General features: G+C 45.7%; 1 protein-coding gene across 1 annotated transcript; it reads left to right on the top strand.

The window, feature by feature from the left end:
* The first annotated feature begins 57 nt into the window (after nt 1-57).
* Nucleotides 58-27,776, top strand: LOC147596760 (endothelial lipase-like). The gene is given in 13 exon segments (XM_086769636.1): nt 58-111; nt 9,175-9,309; nt 10,072-10,245; nt 10,908-11,010; nt 12,451-12,481; nt 12,483-12,691; nt 22,823-22,848; nt 23,110-23,158; nt 23,161-23,212; nt 23,770-23,842; nt 23,844-23,989; nt 24,918-25,010; nt 27,755-27,776. Coding segments are annotated over 13 exon segments (1,167 nt in total).
* The last annotated feature ends 174 nt before the right edge of the window (nt 27,777-27,950 follow it).

Raw genomic sequence — 27,950 nt, 5'->3', positions numbered from 1 at the left:
GGCTGGGCCACGAACCAGGGGAAGTGAGTGTGTGAGTGAAAGAAGGCGCTTCGGAAGATGGGACAGAGGAAAAGCAAGCCCTCTGATCCCATGGGTGGGTCTGGGGTCCAGGTGAGGCTCCCGCAGATACCACCGGATAGTCCATTAGGCTTAATGATTAAACATTGGGATGATTACCCCTCTAGGCGGGGTAAGGATAAAGTAAAAATGATTCACTATTGCATGGAAGTTTGGGGTGGTAAACAAATTAGAGGGGACCATCTATATTGGCCTGTATTTGGGTCCTTTGAAGATTGGATTTGCCAGGCCCTAAACATCTACATACATTCAAAGGAACCTTTTAATTTAGAAGAAAGTGAATATGCACATTTGTGGATTGGGTCAGAGACCAGAGTGAATCTATATCCCTTAAAGGAAAAGGAAGGGGCTAGGAGAAAGAAACAGAAGGACGAGGAAGGGGTTCCTACCTCACCTCCCCCTTATATTCCACCACCCCCTCCTCCACAGCCTTTGGCGCCCCCCCCACTAGTAGCACCAAGGTATGAGAATGACTCTGCTCCTAGTTCCCCTGAGGAAAATAGGGTAGTAACCCGTAGCCAAACCAGACGGAGGGAGGAGCGGGCAGAGTTATATCCCCTTAGAGAAATTGCGATGGGGGGACCTCAACCTGGCATGGGGTATGTATCCATCCCACTTAACTCAGGGGATGTGAGAGAATTTAAAAAAGAGATGGGGAGTTTGTTGGAAGACCCCCTAGGGGTCTCGGAAAGATTGGATCAGTTCCTAGGTCCTAATATATATACCTGGGATGAGCTACAAGCAATTTTGAGTATTTTATTTACGTCTGAAGAGAGAGATATGATCAGACGAGCTGGAATGAGGATATGGGACCATCAACATCAAGGGGGTCCGGCAGCAGATATAAAATGGCCAATCCAGAGACCTAATTGGAATAATCAGAATGAAGTTGATAGAGGCCACATGTCCGACTTGCGGATAATAATTATACAGGGAATTAGAGAAGCTGTTCCTCGAGGACAAAACATTAACAAAGCACTTAATGAACAACAAAAGAAAGATGAAACCCCTACAGAATGGTTAGAAAGACTAAGGAAGAGTTTACAATTGTACTCCGGGTTAGATCCAACCACTGATTTAGGGCAAGCATTATTGAAAACTCAGTTTGTGGCTAAGTCATGTATTGATATCCGGAAGAAATTAGAAAAGATGGAGGACTGGCAGCAAAGGGGATTAGATGAGTTACTCCGGGAGGCGCAGAAAGTTTACGTTCGGAGAGAGGAAGAAACTCAGAAGAAACAAGCTAGGCTTTTGGTTGCAGCAGTAAGGGAAGGACAGAGAGGTCCTCCGCCCAGACGAAATACGAACCTTAACCCATCAGGACCCTCTGGAAAGGAAAGTAGGGACCAGAGAGGGGAGAAGGAAATGAGGACCTGTTTCTATTGTGGAAAGACGGGGCATATTAAGAAGGATTGTAGGAAGAGGATGATGGATGAGAGAATGTTTAAAGAAGATTAGAGGGGTCAGGGGCTCTATCTGCTGGGGACCCGGGAGAAAACTGAGCCCTTGATAAAATTAAAAGTGGGTCCCCAGCGACAAGAAATAGAGTTCCTAGTGGACTCTGGAGCAGAAAGATCTACTGTTCAAAAATTGCCCCGGGGGTGTGAGACATCCTCAGAGAAAGTAGAAGTTATTGGAGCAAAAGGAGAGCCTTTTGGGGTTCCCGTAATAAAAAATGTGGTTTTGGAAAGTGATTCTAAATTTGGGGTGGGGTCCTTGCTGTTAGTGCCTGAGGCGGACTATAACTTATTGGGCAGAGATTTAATGATAGAATTAGGGATTGGCTTAGAAGTCATAAAAAATGAACTAAGAATTAAGTTGTGTCCTTTACGGACAGTTGATGAGGGGAAAATAAACCCTGAGGTATGATACACTCCGGAGACCATTGGAAAATTGGATATTGAACCTTTTTCAGTGACAATAAGAAACCCAGAAATACCAGTGAGAATAAAACAATACCCCCTACCGATGGAGGGGAGACAGGGATTGAAACCTGAGATTCAAAGGTTAATTGAAAAAGGAATATTAGAACCTTGCATGTCCCCTTTTAACACCCCCATCTTACCTGTAAAGAAACCTGATGGGACATACAGATTAGTGCATGATTTACGAGAAATTAACAAACGAACGGTTACCAGATTCCCTGTAGTGGCAAACCCTCATACACTTTTAAGCCAGCTGGGCCCCAATGATCAGTGGTATAGTGTAATTGATTTAAAGGATGCCTTCTGGGCATGCCCCTTAAAGAAAGATTGCAGGGATTATTTTGCTTTTGAATGGGAAGACCCGGACACTTACAGAAAACAACAATTACGGTGGACCGTTTTACCTCAAGGGTTCACCGAGTCTCCAAATTTGTTTGGACAGGCATTAGAACAAATATTGAGGGGGTACGAATTAGGTGGGGGGGTGACCCTTGTCCAGTATGTGGACGATTTACTGTTGGCCGGCAGCGATGAGGAGGCAGTTAGGGAGGAGAGTATTAGGTTGTTAAATTTTTTTAAGTTTACAGGGATTAAAGGTGTCGAAATCAAAACTGCAATTTGTCGAAAAGGAAGTGAAATATTTAGGGCACAGATTGAGTAAAGGAACTAAGAAGTTAGACCCAGAAAGAGTTCAGGGCATATTATCATTGCCGGCTCCAAAAACTAAGAGACAGATCAGACAATTGCTGGGCCTTTTGGGATATTGTAGACAATGGATTGAAGGCTATAGTAGGAAAGTAAAATTTTTATATGCTAAGATATCTAAGGATGGCCTATTAAAATGGTCTAAGGATGATGATGAACAATTGGAAGTTTTAAAAATGGATTTGGTAAACACTCCTGTTTTGAGTTTACCGGATGTCAAGAAACCATTTTATTTATTTATTAATGTTGATGAAGGAACAGCATATGGGGTGTTAGCGCAAGAATGGGCAGGGAAGAAAAAGCCTGTAGGATACCTTTCTAAATTGTTAGACCCTGTAAGCAGAGGATGGCCTATCTGCCTACAAGCTATAGTGGCTGCGGCTCTGCTAGTGGAAGAGGCTCACAAAGTTACCTTTGGGGGAGAACTGAAAGTATTATCACCCCACAATATTAGAGGAATTTTACAACAGAAAGCTGAAAAGTGGATTACTGATGCCAGGCTCCTGAAGTACGAGGGTATCCTGATATCTTCACCTAAACTAGAACTTGAAGTTACTGGTTTACAGAATCCAGCACAATTTCTGTACGGGGAACCGTCAGAGGAAATAACTCATGATTGCCTGCACACTATTGAAGAACAAGCCAAAATTAGACCAGATTTGGAGGAAGAAGAGCTAGAGGATGGGGAAAAACTTTTTGTAGATGGATCTTCCCAGGTAATAGAGGGGAAAAGAAAATCAGGATATGCGATAATTAATGGAAAAACATTTAAGGTAATAGAATCAGGGCCCCTGAGTCCCAGTTGGTCGGCTCAAGCATGCGAGTTATACGCAGTTTTAAGAGCTTTACAATTATTAGAAGGAAAAATCGGCACCATCTATACGGATTCCAAATATGCCTTTGGAATAGTGCATACATTTGGGAAAATTTGGGAAGAAAGAGGCTTAATAAATTCCCAGGGAAAGGGACTGGTTCATCAGGAGTTAATAATTGAAATTTTGCGGGCTTTATGGAGGCCGGTAGGAATAGCAGTGGTCCATTTAAAAGGGCATCAGTGGGGATTAACTCCACTGACAAGGGGAAACAATCTAGCAGATCAAGAAGCAAAACGAGCAGCTTTAATGATCTTCAAGGAAAAGAAAGATAGAAAGTTTCCTTGCAAGGATTGTTGGAAGAGCACACTTCATTGTAGCTGTGCGAATCCTAATTATCAGTTTTGTTGTGTGCATGGGGAAGAGTACCACCTGTACAGCTTCACTGTGCAGGAGAAAGACAAGTTAGTCCGAATGGGGGCAAGGGAAGTCAAATCTGGAGAATGGGAACTTCCTGATGGATGAGAGGTCATTTCAAAAACTATGGCTATAAGAATCATGCGCAAGTACCATGAAAACACCCACTGGGGGGTTCAAGCACTAGTAGATCAATTTGCCATAAAATATGCTTGCATTGGGGTATATAATATAGCAAAAAGAATAATTGGAGATTGCCTAATTTGCCAAAAAGTGAACAAGCACCAATTAAGAGAAAGACCATTAGGGGGAAGAGATTTGGCTCACCGACCCTTCGCCAAAATTCAGATAGACCTCACTGAACTACCGAAAGTAGGCAGGTATAGATATTTGTTGGTAATAATAGATCATTTAACACACTTTGTAGAAGCATTTCCAACAGTCAGGGCCACTGCCCAAACGGTGACAAAACTATTGCTTGAAAATGTGATACCTAGGTATGGCTCTATTGAAACTATTGACTCTGACAGGGGACCACATTTTGCTTCAAAAATCATAAAAGAAGTTTTTACTGCTGTGGGGACCCAGTGGGAATATCATACACCCTGGCACCCACAGAGTTCGGGAAAAATAGAGCGGGTAAACGGTGAGATAAAGAAACAACTGACCAAATTAATGATGGAGACCAAATTATCTTGGGTAAAATGCCTTCCCTTAGCCTTATTAAATATTAGAATCCAACCTCGCATGGATGTGGGAATCTCCCCTTTCGAAATGTTATATGGAATGCCTTATGATTTGGAGGTTCCCCGAGATCATCCCCAGGCTGAAAATTTACAACTGAAACAGTACATAATCCAACTCATGTCTATGAGGAAACAATTGCGAGATAAAGGCTTAGCAGTACAAAGGCCTCCGTTGGACATTGCAATACACAATATACAACCTGGAGATAACGTTTTAATTAGGTCATGGAAGGAGTCCTCACTAACTCCCCGCTGGGAAGGGCCTTATCTTGTTTTACTCACTACAGAAACCGCCATCCGGACTGCTGAACGGGGGTGGACCCATGCCAGCCGGGTAAAAGGACCCATCTCCGAGGAGCAGTGGGAGAGCTCTGGAGACCCGAATACCTTGAAATTAAAACTGCGAAGAAAAAGACAGACTAATAAATTGAACTGAGCAATGAACATGTATCGGTAAGGCGGAGACGCTTCGCTTGTTAACCTTTTTTTTGCAGAAGAACCACACTTGGAGACCTGGAAAATACATGGATACGTAAGGACTATATTGAAATCAGAATTGTGGTTGTAATTGTAATTATCATTATATATATGATCCTTTAAGAAAAGTGATGTGTCACATAGTTCATATTAATTGTAGTAATAAGTTTGGTAGTAGCAGGGAAGGAACTTACATATCTTTGGAAGTGCCGAAAACAGGAGTAGCCTCGTTTAAACAATTTAAAAATAAAATACCAAAGTGCTACTCCCAGGAGAATCGGGAGCCGAACAGAAAATAAATAAGTGAGGGCCGATTCACTATCTCATTTCTCCTGAAGATTGTCCTTGCCACCAAGAAGATGACATTCCTCGTAGCTCGAAGCAACCGAGTTGACGAGCGAGGTGGAGGGACAAGGTGCTGTGGAGAACTGACCCCTGTCACTGCAGATGATTTAAAGGCCCTCCAAGTGAAAAGGCCCCGAGGTTCCAAATGGGAAAAAGGCACTAGTCAAATTGGCTTAAAACAAAATTGGAGGCTTCACCCTTTTCGGTACGTCCTGACTATTCTGTTTTTAATGTTACCACAAACATGGGGGAAACTGAGCCACCAAGCTTATCAGCCATTCGAATGGACACTGCATCAAGTGGGCAATGATGATGATAAAGTCATACAAACTATAATAACTCCAGGGGCCCCTGCCTTTAAGACCACTCTGTGTCAGTTAGCGCCAGTAGATGGAGCGTGTAAAAATGAAGGTACACCATTTTATCTATGCCCGAGCTCTAACCCTGGGAAATCGTATTGTAACCAACCAGGACAACATTTTTGCGCATACTGGGGTTGTGAAACAATTGCTAACCGGTGGATTCCAGAGCCTGGAAAAGATCCCTTCTTGAAGGTATCTTGGGCCCCTTATGGATGTAAGCCGCAAGTGGTACGTACACTGGATAGAAGTGGGTCTGTCAGTATCGCAAAGTGGAGTTGCAACTACTGGCACTTGAATGTGACCCGACCTCAGGACCCTAGCTGGCTAGTAGGAAGAACTTGGGGAGTTCGTTATTATAAGGAACTAGGGCAAGATAGAGGTGGGCTAATACACATTAAAAAGAAACCAGCCTCGAATGATCCACTGCCAGTAGGCCCCAACCAGGTCCTGACTGATGATTTGGCTAAGAAAACAGACCCCGACCAGACATTGACTGATAGTTTGGTCAAGGAAACAGAGGGTGATGTAACGAAAGTTATTGTAATGAATAGTACCCAAGCCATCCAAACCCCTGACGAAAACTCTGGGGATAACCCTCTTTGGAAACTGATGCAAGCCAGTTACCTGGTATTAAACCACACAAACCCAAATATGACCCAACATTGCTGGTTGTGTTACGATACTAGACCTCCCTTCTATGAGGCAATAGGCATCCACTCAAAGGCGAAAAGGGTAAATGGTTCAAACCCAATACAATGTTTATGGGATTCTGAAGGTCGAAAACCAGGCCTGACGATGCAACATGTATTGGGACAAGGGAGATGTATTGGGAATGTACCCCCAGAGAAAAATAAATTATGCAAGATAAGAGCTTCCCTGAAAGGGAAGCCCCCTGCTGATTGGCTAATACCAGCCCGTAACACCAAATGGATCTGCTCCAAAACTGGAATCACTCCCTGTTTATCTCTTAAATTGTTCAACGAATATGAGGAATATTGCATCCAAGTGATGATAATCCCCCGGATCATATACCACCCTGAGGAATTTGTGCATAATAACCAGAATACCCAGAGTCACCACTTACAGAAACGAGAACCATTTACCTTTACGGCTTTGACAATAGCCACTTTGATAGCTGTAGGAGCAACAGGCGCGGGCACAGGAATAACATCATTGGTCCAACAAAATCAGAAATTTCAATCACTTAGAATAGCGGTAGACGAAGACTTGGTAAGACTTGAACAATCAATAACTGCCTTGGAAAAATCTGTTAGATCATTATCAGAGGTGGTGCTACAAAACCGAAGGGGGTTAGATTTAATGTTTCTACAACAAGGTGGGCTATGCGCTGCCTTGGGAGAACAATGTTGTGTATATGCTGATCACACAGGGATTGTAAGGGATACTATGACAAAACTTCGGGAAGGCCTAGAAAAACGAAAACGAGAATAAGAAACGCAACAAAGCTGGTACGAGTCCTGGTTTAACCACTCTCCTTGGCTTACCACATTACTATCTACCATTGCAGGACCCTTGATTATATTAATACTGGTATTAACTTTTGGACCCTGTATATTCAATAGAGTAGTTACAATTGTAAAAAACAGATTAGAAGCAGCCCATTTGATGCTTATGAGAGCCAAGCATGAACCTTTGGGAGGAATACCGGAGGTGGAGGAGACCCTCATTTTGAGCCAGCAGGTGCTTAAGCGATTTGATGAACAAAATAGTGAAAAGAAAAAGGGGGGACTGTAATAAACTGTGAGCTGTTTGTTCATCAAACCTTGTCAGAACAATGGAGAGTTATATGAAATACACAAAGTCGGCCACAAGAAAGTTACATTAAATACACAAGGTCAGCCACAGGCACCTGGCTATGTAAAAACGGCATGCAGGACTGCGAAAGGAGGGAGCGGGGGGGGGCTCATAAAGATGAAGGGTATAAAACCAGTAACTTTCTAACCATATAGTTTGAAGAAGCAATTAGTGGGAGGGGGAAGTCTGGTTTGGAGCAAGAAACAGTCTCACATTATCTCGAGGGAGTGAGGGAGTGATTAAAAGGAGCAAGGATTCGAAAACAGGATGGCACCCATCACATAAATCTCCTTGTTCAAGAAGGACACGAATCGGCTCAGACTGATAAGGACACTGCCAACTTGTGGGAACAGCACATTCCAGGCAAAGGTGAAAAGTACACCGTGAAGAAGACCTACGGCCTTCCTCCCAAAAGACCCCCGAAGACCCTCGCCCACAATTCCTGGGAGAATTTGCGCAAGCGCGAAGGACTGATAAGCTAATTAACATACGAAGCGAGAGTAGGTGGGTTTAGGTAATGAATATGTATAAGCATCAACGAAATATTCATTGTTTTACTGTATAAGAATGGGGCGGTTTGCTATCTTGGCGCGCGCCGTTGGCGGAGCAGGAGACTCCCTGGCCGCCCAGCGCTGTTTTGCTTACTGGTCGCTTGCTTTAATAAACCAAATTTTTAATTGGCCAATCTCTGTCAGTTAATTGGACAAAGAGGGCAGATAAACTATAACAGTATCGCTAACGTGACTGCAGAAGCCGGTGCTAGGTGATGCCCTTCGGGAAGCCCCTCGTGCCTGGTTGGTCCTGCGTGGGAAAGAGCTCGGGGCGGGGTTGTTCCTGCAGGTAGGGCTGAAAACCGCAGCCTCTACGCCAGCTGCAGGGTCGGTGAGAGCAGCCGGGGAGCGCTGCTGCCCTGTCCTTTTGCCATGCCCCACCCGAGAAACCGCTGTCCCTCGGGGTCACACAACACTGAAGACCCGCTCGTGACTACTACAGTACTCTCCCCAAAAGATCCCACCCTAATCCCTTCTGAAGTTTCCCCCCCACCCGTGAGACTTTCAATTCAACCTCTCCCCGTGACGTCACGAAGAGCCTGACCAATAGGAGCAGCGCTACGAGCCGGCCCCGCCCAGGCCCGGCCCAATCGGGCCACGAGCACGCCCCGCGCGGCCCCTTAAAGGGCCCCGCCGCCCGCAGAGCGTAGTTTGTTCGTCGGGCTGTATGTGCGTGCTTCTGAGCGATGAAGGGGTTTGTTCTGCTGTTTTGTACAGCTCTGGCCTATCGCACCACAGCAGGAGGCGCCCTGCGGGTGGTGGAGGCCGCGCTGTTGGGAGAAGGCGGGTGAAGCTTGGGCTCGTGTGTGGGCAGGGCGGGGGAAGAGCAGGTTTACAAGCTGAACCCTTTGCTGACCTTTTGTTCTCCACTGTTTGCAGATGCTACTGTGGCTGAGCTGCTGCAGGAGACATAGGAGCCTGTGCTGGCTGTGAAGCTGTAGGTCAAGTTCAATCTCTGCTCCTTGCTGGCCACTGAAGAGGATGGTTGTCTGCTCACCATTAGTCATCATGAGTGGCTGGAAGACTGCAAGTTCAACCTGACTGCTAAAACCTTCTTCATCATTCATGGCTGGATGGTAAGTGTGGAGGATCCTAGTATGGCTTAAGGTGATGCTTAGTGTTGGGTCTGAGAGCAAGCTGCCCTGCAAATGGTTCCTGTCTCTAGAATACAGGGGATTTGGGACAATTTTTCATGTTCTGAGCACTGTAGTAGTCTCTGGAGCAAAGTGATGTGGGTTTTACTTCAGAACTCCATAAAAATCACCCAACTTGTTCACAACTGCCTCAGCTCACATCTGTATAACATAAATGTGCCAAGGGGATTTTTCCCTAAAATCCAACTAACTGACTGCTATGAAGGTGGCACTTGCCTTGACATGCACACATGAAGACTTTCTGTAATCATAGCTGTGTCTCCGCCTTCTGCTATATGCTTTCCTTGATGAAGAAAATGGAGGGTGGGCAGATGTTATCACACTTTCTTCTCCTGTATTTGATGTGGCTGAGTGTGTGGTACTGGGGGACTTGTTAACTCTGTCAGGGTTTAGGCAAATGGTAGAACCAGGACTGGCAAATAATTTAGCAATCTGTCAATTTCTGAGATGGTGGAGAAAAAGAGCAATAAGGTAGCATGTAATGACTGCCTCTCCCTCCCACCTTAAAAGATGAGGTGGCTAATTACATCTAGAGTCTTTCAAAACCTGTTTTTCTTACAGTGCTGAGAAGTAGTGGGGCTTGCAGAGGAGTAGTGTGTAGCTGGAGCAGAATATGTAAATGATATACAAATAACTAATCTGTGTCCTGTGAGCTGGAAACTAACACCTGAATCTCTTTCCTAGATGAGTGGCATGTTTGAAACCTGGCTGGGCAGCTTGGTATCTGCCCTTCAGGAGAAGGATGCCAATGTGGTTGTGGTGGATTGGCTTGCGCTTGCCCACCAGCTCTATACTGATGCTGTCAACAACATGAGGATTGTTGGGAAAAGCATAATAAGGTTGCTGGACTGGTTAGAGGTAATGCAAGTTAAGAAGGGGCTCTGCTGTGATGCTCTGTGAGGGACTGTTGCACAAGGGAGCAGAGCATTCACTAGTTCCAACGCTCACAAGTGAGGAAGGTACTGGTGTAATCCAAACCCCATGGCTCGATGGAGTGATGGCTCACAGCCCTTTTGCAAGCAAGCGCTGTGGTGCTTTCCTAGGAGATGCTCTGTCCCCGTCAGATCTGTGCTGTTGAAGGGGACTTCGTGTTTAGGAGTCCTTCCTCCTGTCTGAGCAATGGGAACTCAGGAGCTGGGTGTTCAAAGTCAGCGTTGGCTTGGCAAGAGGGTCAAAAAGAAGGAAAAGGCCCACAGTGCTATGCTTGGCACTTGAGTCCATGGCCAGAACTGGGGTCTGCTGGTAGCTCCCTGGGGAAGGTTGCTCCAGATGCTGTTTCAACAAAGAATAGCGTAATTGGGGTTGAAAACTGGGCCCTGTGGTTGGGGGCAAACAAACAGCAAGTGCTATCCAAACACCATTCAACTTGTACTCATCTTGATGAAATAAAGAATGAAGCCTGCCCCCTCCCTCCAATCTCTTCTTAGAATTGGACTTGAGTCCTGCAGATGCCTTGAAAGACAGGGGGGACAAATTACCATATATTTAGACTCTTTTATTATTTTTTTTCCACCTTGCAGGAGAACCCCCTCTTCCAGCTTGAGAACATCCACCTGATCGGGTACAGCCTGGGTGCCTGCTTTGCTGGTAACCATGTCTGTGGGACAATAGGCAGAATTACAGGCAAGAGGGTTTTTAAGCAATCTCTTACTTTTCCTTAATGGCAGCAAGTTTCCCTGAAGAGGCTCGTTTCCTGTGTTGCTGCGATGTTGTTTTGGGCTTGCTCATTCAGAAATAAGTTTCCTACCTGTGGCGGCAGTGAGGAGCGTGGGTCTCTTCATGTGAGAAAGGATCTTAATTTTGAACTTCAAATGTAGTTGAGGGTTCAATGAAAAAACCTCTTGGAGGACAAACAGATCTTCAGTACATTTGAAGTTAAATGCAGGTTCAAAACAAGTCCAACTCAAACCCTTACTATCCAAATCCTAAGCCTCTGAGTGATATTGGTCTTATAATCACAGCTTGTAAACTAACAGAAGTGAGAGCTATTGGGTGCAGTTTGTCCCATGGGGAGTTCAGTCAACTCCTCATTCTGAAAGTATCTTGAATAGAGTGCTTCTGACTCCAGAGGAAAGCTGATTCCAACATGAGAGAACTTAGGGTGTAGTAGAAGGGGTTGCATTGACCATTTAAATGTGACACTGGCTGTGAGAATTCCTCACAGCCTAGCAATAAATATCTGTATTTGGTTAAGAAGGAAAAAATCCCCTAATGGCCAAGTTGTGGAATGGCTCAAGAGTCCAGCTTCAGGTTAGGAGTGAGGCTCAGAGGTTAACAGGTCTCAAACCCATCGTGGGGCTGCAGATGCAGGGATTACCTGGATGCTGCTTAAACTTGTATTAGTCCCTCCATATGTCCAGTCTGAAAATAGACTAAACATTGCCAAGGCAGCTTTGGCTACCAGCAGTCTCTGTGAGGTGCTGGACCTCTTCTGGTCTTCTGGTTGTCTGCTGCCTCTTGAAGTATCTCTTCACTGTGACCTAGCAAAGACCCATTGCATCCAGCAGGCAATCAGAAACCATCACTGTCAAGCAAACTGGTGCTGCTACTGGGTTGTATTGTGCCAAAATTGGCACTTTGGGACATGGTATAGTAGGCATGGTGGTGTTAAGTTGGTGGTTGGACTAGATGATCTTCAAGGTCTCTTCCAACCTTAAGATTCTATGATTCTATGAAAAGTGGTATGGGACATCTTCATTTGTTCCCTCAGTGAGCCCATGGTGAAGAGATTCCACCCCCAAAATTGCATGTACTACTAGATAGCTGCTAGAAACTAGACCTGCTTTTAAATTTTGGAGTAGCACTCTAACACCTCATAAACTATGGTCATCTTATGCTAGGTCTAGAATTCTCTTTGAATCTCTTCATGGTAGATGTTAATTGACAAGTTCTCTTCAAGTGTCTTGCACTAACCTCTTGAATTGCTAGTGTTTGAAAAATGTTCAAGCTTGGCCATGCCCAACTCATGTTGGGCTACAAAAAGGTGTAGCTTGCTGTATATTACCGGCTGCTGGGGTGACAAGTGCTTAAACAAAATTATCACTTGCAACTCTACCTCTCTAGCAATTGGTGAAGTTGTTAAATGTAAACATGAGCAGTTTGCACCTCTTTGTGGACTCCCTTGTGAACCAGGATAAACAAAGCTTTGCATTTCAATGTACTGATTTCAGTTGCTTCAAGAAGGGCATCTGTCTGAGCTGCTGGAAGAACTGCTGCAACGGCATTGGCTACAATGCCAAGAAAACATGGAAAAAAAGAAACAGCAAGATATACTTAAAAACAAGAGCTGGCATGCTGTTCAAAGGTATGCTTTCCCTCTTAAAAAGAGCATAATCATAGAATGGTTAGGGTTGGAAGGGACCTTCAAAGGTCATCTAGTCCTGCAAGGAGCAGGGACATCCCCAACTGGAGCAGGTTGCTCAGCCTCATCCAACCTGGCCTTGAAGGTTTCCAGGGATGGAGCATCCACCACCTTTCTGGGCAACCTGTATCTAATCCAGATCTACCTCCCTCTATCTTAAAACCATTGCCCCTTGTTCTATCACAACAGGCCCTACTGAACAGCCTCTCCCCATCTTTCTTGTAGGCCCCCTTGAGGTACTGGAAGACCGCTATCAGGTCTTGCCGGAGCCTCCTCTTCTCCAGGCTGAACAGCCCCAACTCTCTCAGCCTGTCCTCATAGGAGAGGTGCTCCAGCCCTCTTATCATCTTTGTGGCCCTCCTCTGGACCTTCTCCAACTGATCCATGTCCTTCTTGTGCTGGGGGCTCCAGAACTGGACACAGTACTCCAGGTGGGGTCTCACCAGGGCAGAGTAGAGGGGGAGAATCCCCTCCCTCGAACTGCTGGCCACACTCCTCTTGATGCAGCCCAGGATGCGGTTGGCCTTCTGGGCCGCAAGGGCGCATTGCCTGCTCATGCTGAGCTTATCGTCCACCAGCACTCCCAAGTCCTTCTCCTCAGGGCTGCTCTCAATCCATTCCCCGCCCAGCCTGTATTTGTGCCTGGGATTGCCATGACCCAGGTGCAGGACCTTGCACTTGGCCTGGTTGAACTTCATGAGGTTGGCACGGGCCCACCTCTCCAGCCTGTCCAGGTCCCTCTGGATGGCATCCCTCCCTTCCAGCGTGTCGATGGCACCACACAGCTTTGTCATCGATGACCTTGCTGAGGGTGCACTCTATCCCACTGTCCATGTTGCCGACAAAGATGTTGAACAGGGCCGGGCCCAGCACAGACCCCTGAGGGATGCCACTAGTCACCAGTCTCTACTTTGACAATGAGCCATTGACCACCACTCTGAGTGCAGTCATCCAGCCAATTCCCTATCTACTGAATAGTCTCTCCATCAAACCCATGCCTCTCCAGTTTAGAGAGGAGGATGTCATGTGGGACTGTCAAATGCCTGGCACAAGTCCAGGTAGGTGACAACAGTTGCTCATTCCTTGTCCACCAATGCTGTCACTCCATCATAGAAGGCCACCAAATTGGTCAGGCATGATCTGCCCTTGGTGAAGCCATGTTGGCTGTCACCAACTGTTGGATACATGGAGAGCCAGGGGCACTTAATGAACAATCCAGACCAAATGGAATTGTTATGTTTTTGAGTAGCAGGCTTCAAGGACATCAATGAGGCTTCCTGTGAGAAAGTAATGAAGCAACCTTGACAAGAAGGAAAACAGCTGGTATATGTGACTGGGGGCTGAATGTGAAGCAGGATGCAGGTGGAGAGAACATGTGTGTGAACAAAGACTTCAGGAATCATATTTTAGCTAGGAGCATGATATAGTTAACCAATAAGTAGAGAGCTTGCACATGATACGAAATTAGAAGGGCTATATTAACTGGGATGTATCAACAATAAATTGGCATTTGCTTGATCATATTGGTCGTGAGCAGCGTCAGTGAGTTCTGCGTCAGCAACCAACCACCTCCTTGCTCTCCAGCGGGGGGGGGGGGGGGGTGGGGGGGGGAAGAAGCCAGTGCAGGCCCAGCATTACGAGCCTTCTTTGCTGGTGCTGACAGCTCCATTTTATCCCCCATTACCACCTTCTTCCCCGCTGTCACGGCGTGAGCAGGAGGATAAACATTTATTTGGCTAAAAAGACGCACAGTTGCAAGAGATGCTAAAAAGGCTGGAAGCTCTAGAGGCTCGCCTAGAAGCGCTGCCAGAAAAGTTGTCAGCCACTTTGCCTGTACCATACCTAGGACTGCCAGAGCCCAACCTGTTCGTTCCAAACGGAGCACCAGGTGAGATCGGTCTTCTTTGGAGATGGGTTTGCACCTTTGGCGGCATTTGGGCAAGGAATGTCAGCGGGAGGGGCTGGGGACCTGACAATGCCAAGGAAAAAGCGGCGGGTAAAGAGCTGCGGTCCCCGAGACCAGAACGACGAGAAGCACGGCTTCAAAGGAACATAAATCAGTTTTAACTATTCTAACAAAAATGTTAGAGGAACAGAACTGTGCTATTAATAACACTGACCTGAAGAGCTTGTTGATTTGGGTGTCTGCTATCTCTAATATCTGCACGGTGGGCACCTGGGACAGTGTAAGTGTTGAACTGTGGGACTGTGTAACGTGGAGTGAGCCTGCTGTTTAAAAATTATTACTGGCATGGCATGTAATGTTTGAAGCCTTAAAGAATCACACGCAGAAGTGGGATCCGACAGCACCTGTTACCCCATCTGCTCTTCCATCCATTGAAACAAAGACTAACAGCGAGCCGGAAAATCCCTATGATCCAGGTCCCATAGATCCAGAAAAGGAGCCCTTGGTCTTGTTGTTGGTGTGGATGTAAGCTTATTCCAGCTGATCTATATTTGTGCTGTTGCTTAGTGTTTGGGTGTATGCGTTGTTGCAGGTCGATCCTGTTAGAACAAGTGATACATCCAGGTTGATATTATTGCATACAAGGCACAGCGTTGAGTTATAAGATCTTTAAGTGGAAACAGACAGGCAGTGCAAACAGAAATTAACAGATTACAGTCCAGAGGCAAGTAAAAAATTTTCCTAGAGAGGTATAAGCAGTCTGTATGTATGTGCATATAAGCATGAAGTAAATGGTATGAAATGAGGGGTGAATACTGTCCTGATTTCAGCAGGGATGGAGTTAATTTTCCTCTCAGAAGCTTTGAATTTTGTATGTGAAGAATGTTGATAAAAATGATCTGATGATAGGAGTTGTTGTTAATGAGACCAAGGACACTGTCTGGCTTTCCAAGTCTCGTTAACGTGCAGGGAGCTGGGCCAAAGGCAGATAGTGTTATTCATTTGGACATCAGGTGGTGAGAAATTGTACATTGTTCATTTTGTATATATTAATGCCCTTATATTTTGTTATTATTGTAGGTTTCCTCTTAGTAAACTGCAGCATAAGGCAACGTGTGATTAGCTGACCGTGGCCCCCATTCCCTCTCCCCCCCCCCCCCCCCCCCCGCCATCCTGTCCCGCTCAGGGGGCGGGGGAAGGAGATGGAGGTGGTGTTAAGCCCGGGAAGAGGGAGGGCGAGGGGAGGAGGTTGTCTTGTTCCGTTTCTCATTATCCCGCTTTGGTTTTAGTGATGGGTGAGTGGTTTTCCCCAGGTCGGGTCTGTTTTGCCTGTAGCGGTGGCTTTAAGGATCCCTTCCTATTCTTGTCTTAAACCTCGGGTTTTAGTTTTCCCCTCTTATATGCCCGGGGCCGCGGTCGCCACCAGGCACCCCCCACCCCCATCCGGTGGGGCGGGGGCAGCTTACCCAAAAACTGCCATGGTTACAGATACTCCCGTCTGAGTTGACCAGTTGCCTTTAGCAAGACAAAAGCTGCAACATTTGAATGAGTTAGTTGACCAGCAATTAGAACTTGGACATATAAAGCCAACAGACATTTTCTGGAATACACCTGTGTTTGTAATACAGAAAAAAATCAGGTAAATGGCAACTTTTACAGGATTTAAGGGCAGTAAATTCAGTAATTGAGGATATGGGACCTTTGCAATAGGGGTTACCATCTCCTTCAATGATACCTCGAGATTGGAATGTTAGCATTATTGATTTAAAAGATTGTTTTTTCACTATACCTTTGCATCCTGAAGATGCTCCATGATTCGCATTTTCTGTGCCTTCAATTAATATGGGAGAACCGAATCAGCGATATCACTGGACGGTACTTCCACAAGGTATGAAAAATAGTCCAACCATCTGCCAATGGTACGTCGCACAGGTCATAGCACCGGTAAGGCGCTTGCATAGGAATAGCCTCATTTATCATTATATGGATGATACATTAATTGCAGCACCCGATGATTCTCTGGTGGACAGAGTTCTTAATGATATCACCAGTGCATTATCCGGATTTAAATTGGTTATTGCTCCAGAGAAAATTCAAAAGGTGTGTCCCTAGCAGTATCTCGGCTGGCAAATTATGGAAAGAACAATTAGGCTGCAAAGGTTAAAAATCCCTCAAACAGTGTTTACCTTAAACGATTTGCAGAAATTGCTGGGTACGTCCGGTATTAGGCCTCTCTACTGTATTGCTTTCTCCACTATTCCAAATACTTAAAGGAGACTCAGATTTAACCTCTTCTAGGAGACTGACTCCAGAAGCACAAACAGCATTACAAACAGTTTTGCTACAGATCTCCATTCACTGGCCCAAGCAACCAATGCTGAAATTTTTAGGAGAATTAATATTGTATCCAGCAACTCATTTAAGTTGCACTCCCATAGAAAAGGCCTTAACAGTATTTACAGATGGAGTAGAAAAAAAACACACAAGACCATGGTTGTGTGGAAGAAAAATGATGAGTGGCATCATGACGTACAATTGGTAGAAGGTTCAACCCAAATTGTAGAACTTGCGGCAGTGATACAAGCTTTGTATAAGTGGAAAGATGAATCCCTCAATATTGTCTCTGATTCTGCCTATGTGGTCAATGTAATACAATGCGCTGAATGGGCAATGTTAAAGGAAATTAATAATCCTTTGTTGTGTGATCAGTTTCAACAGCTATTATTGGTATTACATGTGTGGGATCATCCTTACTTTATTGCACATCTGAGAGCTCACACCTCGCTTCCAGGACTTGTCACAAAAGGTAACACAAGAGCAGATGCTCTCACTAATGCGGCCCTCGTTGCAAACACACTCATGCAGGCTAAGCTATCCCATGAATTTTATCACCAAAACTCTACAGCCCTTCAATGACAATTTAAGCTGACATGGGAACAAACTCGGGCGATTGTGCGTTCCTGTAGCAGCTGCCAGAACACAATTATGCCATCTTTATATGGGGTTAATCTGCGTGGTTTGTGCTCTCAAGAGTTATGGCAATCTGATATAACTCATGTCCCGTCATTTGGCCGACACAAATATGTACATGTAACCATTGATACCCATTCCAGCTTATTGTTTGCCTCTGCTCATACAGGAGAACATGCTTGAGATATTTGCCAACATTGGATGTCAGCGTTTGCTTTCTTGGGGGTTCTCATGTGTATAAAAACAGATAATGGGCCAGCGTATGCTTCTCATGCAGTCCAAACCTTCCTTGCTCTTTGGGGCATTGAGCATGTTACTGGTATCCCACATAACCCCACTAGATGGGCAGTCATTGAATGTGCCCATGGTACACTTAAAAATATGCTGTTAAAAAAAAGTAAGAAAAAAAGGACCAAAAAAAAAGAAAAGAAGAAAGGGAAATAGAAGGAAAATCTGCCAATGAGAAGTTAGCAAAAGCAATGTATATGCTCAATTTTCTAAATTGTTGGAGTGACAATTCTTCCCCAATACAGAAACATTTTGGATCATCTACTGTACCTGATGCCATCCAAGGGCAAGCTCCGGTGATGGTGAAGAATCTGGAAACAGGTAATTGGGAAGGATCATTTCCTCTTATGACGTGGGGGAAAGGATATGCTTGTGTCTCTACAGGAGCAGTAAACAAGTGGATCCCTGCACGATGGGTACGACCAGCGCTCCAAGCTGCCTTGCGTTCGTCAGATTGTTAACAAGCTGTGTGGCAGCCCCATGGACATCGGTCACAGAGGGAACAAACGTGTGGGTAACTATGGCTGGTGCCACAGGGTGGGGCGTCATTTGTCTGCCTGTGTCATCTGCAAGTGACCCTTTCAGAACATGTTTGGTCAATCTGCCAGATAACGGTAGGACAGCAACTCTGTAAAACAACAGCAGCCACGAGTGCTGAGTGCTGAACTACAAGAGATGGAACTTCTCGAATCAGTAAAGATGGACTTCTGTCTATTTTTTTTAACTATTCAAGAGCTAATGTTTCTAGAGGGGTAATGATTGTAAATGCTTTAAATTGCAATGATACAGCATGGTATAATCATGCAAGCACTAACACATCAAAATCCAGACATCATAAAAGACCTAAATGAAATACACATAGCTTTGAATCTGATTGCCAAGATAATATAGAGTTTTGGAAACCAAGTAAAATTATTGCTGCTTCAATCTTTGCACCTGATGTGGCAAGTGCCCAGGCGTTAGCTACGCTAAATAAATTGGGCCGTTGGCTTGCTAAGTAAATGCATGCAACTGTATCAGTACTATCAACGCTGCTAACTGATACAGATTCTATACACTATGCTACTTTACAAAACAGAACCACTGTTACCCTGCAGCGCATATATTTGACAGGCCTTGTATGCACTGGCCACGCATGCAGTAACGTCTAGTCAGTACTCTTTCACTGAATCTGCTGAGGGTATAAACAGAGGTGGCTCAGAGCAGAGGAGAGAGAAGGGACTCAGAGCACACTTTATTTACAACAGGGGACGCCCTGAAGGTGCTGCGCCTGCCTCCTTTCTCTGCTCTGACCCAGCTGATCATCATCCTCTTGCTCAGCAGTGTCTTTGGTGTAGTTGGGTTGGTAACAGAATAGATCAGTAGTAGATTTTTAATTATTAGCACAAAATCATGGTTGCCAGGATTTTGATGGGCTTTGCTGCATGAATCTGTCTGATCATTTGGAATCTATTCACAAAAGTATTCAAAACTTGCAAAAAGGAGTACAAAAACAGCAACAATGGGATGATTTTTGATATATTCAGAAATCCTTTTGGTGACTTGATAAAAAGCTTATTACAAATAGCTGTAGGATGCCTATTCATTATTTTTATATATGTATTTTGATCTATATTCTGTGTCTTAAAATGTATGCATACTTTAATGGGTAAAGTGTTGAAACAAGCCTCTTTTCATAAACAAAGAAGGGGGAGATGTGGCATTTTGCTGAGCCAGTACGGTGTCAGTGAAAGCACACCGACCTTGGGAGAGGGATACAATCACGCTCGCAGGAAGAAAGCCATGGAATGAGAAGGGAAGCTTTAAGATACAAAACATTGTTAGCAGAATTTATGGCTTGTTTCAACAGAGGCCTGCAAAAAACTAGTCACTGATCTTGTAGATAAGAAAGTTACTGGAGTTGTTATATCTATAATGGTAGAAGAATGCTGTAGTAGAAAATTACTAGAAGGTAGTCAAACTTAGTTTTGCTTAGCAGTTATGTATATGTATAACATATGATGACAGGAGTCTGGATTGTTCAGAAACAAAAAGAGGGATTTGTTGGATATCTGGAGAATCGGGGCACTTAGTGAACAATCCAGACCAAATGGAATTGTTATGTTTTTGAGCAGCAGGCTTCAAGGACATCAATGAGGCTGCCTGTGAGAAAGTACTGAAGCCACCTGTGAGAAGATAATAAGGCTTCCTGTGAGAAAGTAATGAAGCAGCCTTGACAAGAAGGAAAACAGCTGGTATATGTGACTGGGGGCTGAATGTGAAGCAGGATGCAGGTGGAGAGAACGTGTGTGAACAAAGACTTCAGGAATCATATTTTAGCTAGGAGCATGATATAGTTAACCAATTAGTAGAGAGCTTGCGCATGATACGGAACTAGAAGTTCTATATTAACTGGGATGTATTAACAATAAATTGGCATTTGCTTGATCATATTGGTCGTGAGCAGCGTCAGTGAGTTCTGCGTCAGCAACCAACCACCTCCTTGCTCTCCATGTGCCTTAGCATGGTTTCCAGGAGAATCTGCTCCATGACCTTTCCAGGCACAGAGGTGAGGCTGACCGGCCTGTAGTTGACCGGGTCTTCCTTGTTCCCCTTTTTAAAAATTGGGGTTATGTTCCCTCTCTTCCAGTCATCGGGGACCTCACCAGACTGCCATGACTTCTCAAATATGATGGACAGCAGCTTGGCAACTTCATCCACCAGTTCCCTCAGGACCCACAGATGCAGCTCATCAGGTTCCATGGACTTGTGTACCTTCAGGTTTTTTAGATGGTCCTGAACCTGCTCTTCTGCTACAGTGGGCAGTTCTTCATCCTCCCAGTCCCTGCTTGTGCCTTCCACAGCTTGGGTGGTGCAACAGCAGCCCTTATCAGTGAAGACTGAGGCAAAAAAGTCATTGAGTACCTCAGCCTTCTCCATGTCCCGGGTAACCAGGTCACTCGTTTCCTTCCAGAGAGGGCCTACATTCTCCCTAGACCTCCTTTTGTCCCCTATGTGCCTACAGAAGCTTTTCTTGTTGTCCTTAACATCCCTGGACAGATTCAATTCTGTCAGGGCTTCAGCCTGCCTTACCTGATCTCTGGCTGCTCAGACAACCTCTTTGTAGTCCTCTGTTCTGGTTTTGTTAGTGAGGGGGGGCCTAAGGTGGTAGCTTCTGTAGGAAACTTCTTGAAGTCGCTCCCCTTTGTTCAGTGGACTCGGCCGGGCCTAGGGCAGACCTGCTGCTGGCCAAGGCCGAGCCAATTGGTAGCAGAATGTCCCGTGATAATGCCTCTGCGATAACGTATTTAAGAAGGGGAAAACAGGAAAAAAAAGAGGAGAGAAGAGAAGATGTGAAGAAGCTGAGCGGGGGGGGAGGCGCAGGCCTCATGGGCCTTGCAGGCCTCACCCTCTGGCCTCTTGCCAGGCAGCCGATTGGGCCCGACTCGGTCCAGCCCAGCTGCAAGAAGTGGAAAGGAGATGAGAAGAAGTGAATAAGATGTAAAAAAGATCCTGAGAGACATCTACCAGCCTGTTGTGAGGAACGGCTGCAGACGCCAAGGTCAGTTCAGAAGGAGGGGGAGGAGTAATGCAGCTCCTGGCCAAGATTCCCCTGCAGCCTGTGGTGATGACCATGGTGGAGCAGGTTGTCCCCCTGCAGCCCATGGAGGTCCACGGAGGAGCAGAGATCCACTTGGAGCCCGTGGAGGACCCCGTACCGGGGGAGGTGGATGCCTGAAGGCAGCTGTGGCCTGTGGAGGGCCCGCTGGGACAGCTGTTCTAGAGGGACTGTACCCCGTGGAAGAGATGACCCACGCCGGAGCAGTTCCACGAAGGACTGTGGCGTAGGGGTGGGACCCCACAACGGAGCAGGGGAGGAATGTGAGTTCTTCCCCCGACCATGAAGCAGCGGCGTGAAACAACGTATGATGAACTGACTGCAACCCCCATTCCCTCTTCCCCGTCTTGCGCCGCTCAGGGGGGGAAGGTAGTAGAGATAATGTTAAGCTTGGGAAGAGGGAGGGGTGGAGGGAGGTTATCTTGTTCTCTGTCTCATTATCCTGCTGTTTGTAGTAATAAATGAATAGTTTTCCCCAAGTCGAGTCTGTTTTGTCCGTGACGGTAACTTTAAGGATTTCTCCCTGTCCTTATCTCAAACCTTGAGCCATTTTTCCTTATATTTTCTCTCCCTGTTCTCTCGGAGTGTGGGGGGAGTGAGAGAGAGACTGCGTAGTCTGGTCCGATCGGGGCTGAACTACGACATCCTCCCAGGCTACCTGTCTGCACTTCCACCCTCTGTAGACTTCCTTTATTTTCAGTTGGTCCAGACACTCCTTGCTCATCCATGCAGGCCTCCTGGTGCTTTTGTCCAACTTGCTCTTTGTTGGGATGCATCACTGCTGAGCTTGGAGGAGGAGCTCCTTGAATATTAAACAACTTTCCTGGGCCCCTCTTCCCTCCAGGGCAGCCTCCCATGGCACTTTGCCCATCAGGTCCCTGAAGATGCTAAAGTCTGCCCTCTTGAAGTCCAGGGCAGAGAGCTTGCTGTTCACCCTCCTTGCTGCCCTGAGGATTTTGAACTCTCACAGCATTACTGTTTCTTCCTCCACATAAACTCAACAGGGCTCTGGCCATAAGGACACTTTGCCTTTTGAGCAGGACTACCCTTTACACGTGTTTATACTTGCAAGACCACCCCAACCTTAGAGCAGTGTAAGGTTTGGGGAGCCCTCCCAGAGTGGACCTGTTGTTGTTGTTGTATAAATGTCAACTTTCTAATCAGTAAGCGCAGGAAAAAAGTGATCAATGGTATCTCAGTAAAGAAAGGGTCTAGCCTTTGCCACCCAATGCTATTTCACAAAGAGTGATGCTAAGCAATGTTGTCTCTTCACCAAGTTGCTTCTATCTATGCTCTCCTTGTTTCTCTCCAGTCTACCACGATCAGATGAAAATGTATGTCTGCCTTTGTCGGAACGGCACGGCGACCACCCCCAGGCCACTCGGTCCATCAGCTCACAGACACCAATGTGGTGGACGGCAAATGGCATTTATTGGTAGGTAACATGGCCTTATATAGCTTGGGTTTATAACGTCACTTCCGTGTGCTTACATCATAGACTAAATGCTATTGGCTATCATAGACTAAACTCTATTGGCTATCTGGAGAGGGGTCCTATCTTCCCGTACAGCATGATATCTTCCGGCCGCCAGACCCTAGCTGCCTACATATGTCTTCAGCTACAAGAGCTTGGGAGAGGCTGATCCCACTTTGTCACCCTTCATGGCACCAATGGAGACTCTGAACCTCTCTCTTTAGAAATGTAAGTAAGCTGGCCTGTTGTGCTTACCTGTGTAAGAAGACCACTGGGACTAGACAAGGTGGCATCATTCTTCTTCTTCTGGTATTTCACTGGAGCCTAGCAGCTTCACTTCATCACAATTCAAAAAACTTTCCATCCTGTAGCTTCATTATAACTTATTGCTGCGAAAGCAATTTGATGTGCCCAAGTCCTCTACATACTAGCCTTCATGGCTTATTGTTGAAGTGCTTTGTTTTGCTTTTCCCCTCTACCAAGTAGTCAGAAGGCACTCATCTCTGGAGGCATCATTGACCTCCTTTAGCCTCTCCCAAAAGAAACACAAGGCATGAAATTCACCTTTCAGCTGTGGAAGGATGGCTGAGCCAAAGGTGATGCATTGTATTGAACCAGCTATCCAAGCTCACTTTCTTTAGTGTAATCGGTAATTAACTGGTGACAGTTGAATGTGGAGTACTCAATAAACAGAGCCCTTTGCATCTTGACTTCTTGTGTGGAATGAATGAGCACCTGGCATGCTTCCATAAGGAAGAAATGTTGAGTGTCTGCTTGTCTTTCAGGCTTGATCAAATTGGCCTAAACACTACTAACACCTTCCTGGTCTATACTGAAGAGGATGTGGGTGAACTTTTAAAAAATAAAGCTCACCTGGGAGGGAGCATCTCTGTTATGGTACAATCTGTGGAAAGAGCTGAAGAGCTACTGGTATTGACCTGTGAAGTCTTCCCAGGAACTGCATATCAGATGTATACATGTGAAATCTGGGGAAACACAACAGAGGTAATGATTGTGTTAGACTGCACATGGGCTGACTTGAAACTCCAATCAAAAGGAGCAATATTCAGAATCTAGCAAGAGAAGTTGGGGTTTTGAACTTAGCTAGTACCTTGAACTGTCTTTCCTCTTTGGTGTTACCAGCTAATGCTTCCTCATGGTGTAGGAGAGTGGGTTACTTGCCAGCATGAGGTTGCAGACGAGGCTTTAAGCCAAACTAGTCACTGCAGATTAGATCTGGGAATGTTCTTTTGCTTTATTTTGATACCATGACACTGTCTTGCCTGCCCCAGGGACTTGATTAGCCAACTTCAAGATGGTTTAGATTGTACCTGAAGGATTAAAGTACCGATGGTGCCAAAAATACTGAAATGTAGATGGGCATAGCTATTATTTACATGCATAATGCACTGATTTGGCACAACAAGCTAGATCTAAAACTGCAACCAGTAACGTGGTGACACCAACTCCTTAGGCACTATATTGTTCCTTCAGAGATCTCTGAATGTTGGAAAGCTACATGAGCAACCATCAAGAAGTAAAGCTGCCAAGCATGTAGCACTGCACCCCCAAATCTTGTGTTAATGTTGTTCTGAAGGTAAACCAGATCTGTCAAAGAACAATAGTTGATATTGACAATTTCCCACATCTCGGAGCTTTAAACAAACAGCACCTGTCATCTCTAAGGTATTCTACATCCTAGTTTCTACAGTTTATGAAACTGGGGTAGTAGAAACAAAGATCCCCAAATAAAATGCTGAAGTAGGAAATAAAACAGCCATTCAACAGGCTAATGGCAAATCAAGATGCTCCACAGGAAGGTGGAGTAAATCAAACCACTTGTCTTAGAATTAGCTGCAATCTATAGTACATGTTATTTGTTAATTATGGAGACAACAGGTATCTTCTCTTGACTTCTAGTTCCTCCTCCTAGGTTTGCTTTCTGTGTGGAGGATTCCCAGTTAACCAGTATATCTCCTGGTAAAGAGCTCTGGTTTGTGAAGTGCACAAAGGAATGGCAAAAAAGGTAGGGAAAATCAGCTAAGAGAGATCCTGTCTGATGCATGTGGCTGTGCTGGGATGAGTGGAGCCTTTTTTTTTTTTTTTTTTTGTTTAGGCTCCTGGAACCTCTTTTTATTAAAAAAAAAAAAAATTCTAGCCCAAGATTCCCAGCTATTAGACTTAATTTTCATGTATGCCTTAACTATCACTAACTAGGTGATATTATCCTCACTTCTCTTCTTAGTTTGTTATTTTGTACCCTTACATGCTTGCTAGCAAATTGGTATAAAACAATCCTTGAGCCTAAAGAACCTGTCTGCTTGCTATCATGGTAGATGCTAAAAATGAGGTGCTACCAATACCCCAAATCTGTGCAATAGCAGAGAGCTACTTAGAGGCATCTTTCCATCTGTAAAACAGAGGAAAGGGAGAAGTACAGGGGACTGCCTCAAAGACTGTTTTAGCCTGGTAGAAGATCTTGAGCTGCCAAGGAATCTCTTGATTAAAGTTTGAGCTCAACTGCGTGAGCAAGACACAGCTGAGGACTTGCCATGGTGTTCCAGCAGCGACTCCTACTTTCTCTGGCTGCACTAATCTCTTCTGGTTCAGGAGAGTGCAAAACTCAGCTGTTGCCAGAGCATCTCAGCCCTGCTTAACCTCTGGGGGACTTCCCAGACACCTAGGATCAGTCCTCAGAGCAATGACTTCCAGTAAGTCTGGTCCTAGCAGTGACAGCTTGATTGCTTCAGATTGCCTCTAGTCATGTTTTGAATGAATCCCTGTTCATTTGACTAAATGATCTCCTTCAGATGAAGCTCAGCCTTTTGGCCTCTCATACATTTCCATGTGTAACCTTAGAGCTCTGTTGCTTTCTAATCCAGAAATGAAGTGCTTGTTAGGGCTAGCAAAGCCCTGTGGAAGACGTGCTTTGCACAACCCTCTTGGGTGGCTGAGGCTCAGCTTGGCAACGCAGGACTGTTCCAGGTTGGGCAGAAACCAGCGAGCTGTGCTACCTGTAGTAGCAAACAGCACTGTGAATAAAACCCCTGTGCAAAAACTTGTGGCTCTGCCACAAGTCGTGAAAGATCAAGTAAATAATCCTGCAGTTACAATAAAAGGCTATTTTGATATGCTACTCAGTAACCCCCATAAAACAGAATTGCTGGCAGATGTGCCCTTCCTGCTTGTGGAGTACAGCATTTTGCACAAGGCAGAGGAGCAGCTCTGAGTTCTGAAGCGTTATGGTGTCGTGGTTTTGTTTAGTGAGGGGGGGGGCCTAAGGTGGTAGCTTCTGTAGGAAACTGCTAGAAGTCGCTCCCCTTTGTTCAGTGGACTTGGCCAGGCCTAGGGCAGACCCACTGCTGGCCAAGGCCGAGCCGATTGGTAGCAGAATGTCTCGTGATAACGCCTCTGCGATAACGTATTTAAGAATGGGAAAACAGAAAAAAAAAAAGAGAGAAGAGAAGATGTGAAGAAGCTGAGCGGGGGCAGAGGTGCAAAGGGGGAGGCGCAGGCCTCATGGGCCTTGCAGGCCTCACCCTCTGGCCTCTCGCCAGGCAGCCGACTGGGCCCGACTCGGCCCGGCCCAGCTGCAAGAAGTGGAAAGGAGATGAGAAGTGAATAAGATGTAAAAAAAAAGATCCTGAGAGACATCTACCAGCCTGTTGTGAGGAACGGCTGCAGATGCCAAGGTCAGTTCAGAAGGAGGGGGAGGAGTAATGCGGCTCCTGGCCAAGATTCCCCTGCAGCCTGTGGTGACGACCATGGTGGAGCAGGTTGTCCCCCTGCAGCCCATGGAGGCCCACGGAGGAGCAGAGATCCACTTGGAGCCCGTGAAGGACCCCGTACCGGGGGAGGTGGATGCCTGAAGGCAGCTGTGGCCCGTGGAGGGCCCGCTGGGACAGCTGTTCTGAAGGGACTGCACCCCGTGGAAGAGATGACCCACGCCGGAGCAGTTCCACAAAGGACTGTGGCCCGTGGGAGGGACCCCACGATGGAGCAGGGGAGGAATGTGAGGAGTTCTTCCCCCAACCATGAAGCAGCGGCATGAAACAACATATGATGAACTGACTGCAACCCCCATTCCCTCTTCCCCCCCTGTGCCGCTCGGGGGGGGAAGGTAGTAGCGATAATGTTAAGCTTGGGAAGAGGGAGGGGTGGAGGGAGGTTATCTTGTTCTCTGTCTCATTATCCTGCTGTTTGTAATAATAAATGAATAGTTTTCCCCAAGTCGAGTCTGTTTTGCCCGTGACGGTAACTTTAAGGATTTCTCCCTGTCCTTATCTCAAACCTCGAGCCGTTTTTCCTCATATTATCTCTCCCTGTTCTCTCGGAAGGTGGGGGGAGTGAGAGAAAGACTGTGTAGTCCTGTCCTGATCAGGGCTGAACTACGACATATGGTTTTGAGGAAATGATCCTTCCTCCCTGCAATCACAGGCTGTTCAGCTCTCCATTCCTGCCAAGTCCCTGGGAGACTATAGTTCCCTTCTTGAAGACTGAGGCTACAAACATTTGCCCACCCTGAATGGATTTGAACAGGCAGTCTAGCATTAAGACCTGTAATTTCAGTTTGCAGCCTACTCGCCTGCCTAATGTCTGCTTCAGGCTCTTGGTGAGTAGCTACTGGGCAAAGTGTGGCTTTGACAGAATAAAATACCAACTTGTACTGTCTAAACCTGTTCTTAGTGTCCCAGAGTTTCTGGGGAATTATTTATTACTCCTCTTAACTTCTGCACTTAACTAGGTTGTTGTTTGTTTTTCTTTTCCCAGATCTGTCTCAAACATGCTCTGAAGACTTCTCTAAAGACACACAACTGAGCAACCTAGATGCGTGAAGATGGTGGCAAGGTGCTCTGGCAGAAATCTGGCTTGGTAGCACTTAAATCTCTTCAGGACAAAATGTCTTGGATCAGATGCAAGAAACTGAAGAGCAATTGATGGACTTAAAATAACTCAAACTACATTC

The sequence above is a fragment of the Chlamydotis macqueenii genome, chromosome W, assembly GCF_036417535.1.
Source record: "Chlamydotis macqueenii isolate bChlMac1 chromosome W, bChlMac1.mat, whole genome shotgun sequence".
In the NCBI taxonomy this organism is placed as follows: Eukaryota; Metazoa; Chordata; class Aves; order Otidiformes; family Otididae; genus Chlamydotis; species Chlamydotis macqueenii.
The sequence above is the reverse complement of the archived record's forward strand: the minus strand, read 5'-3'. Positions and strand labels throughout refer to the sequence as shown.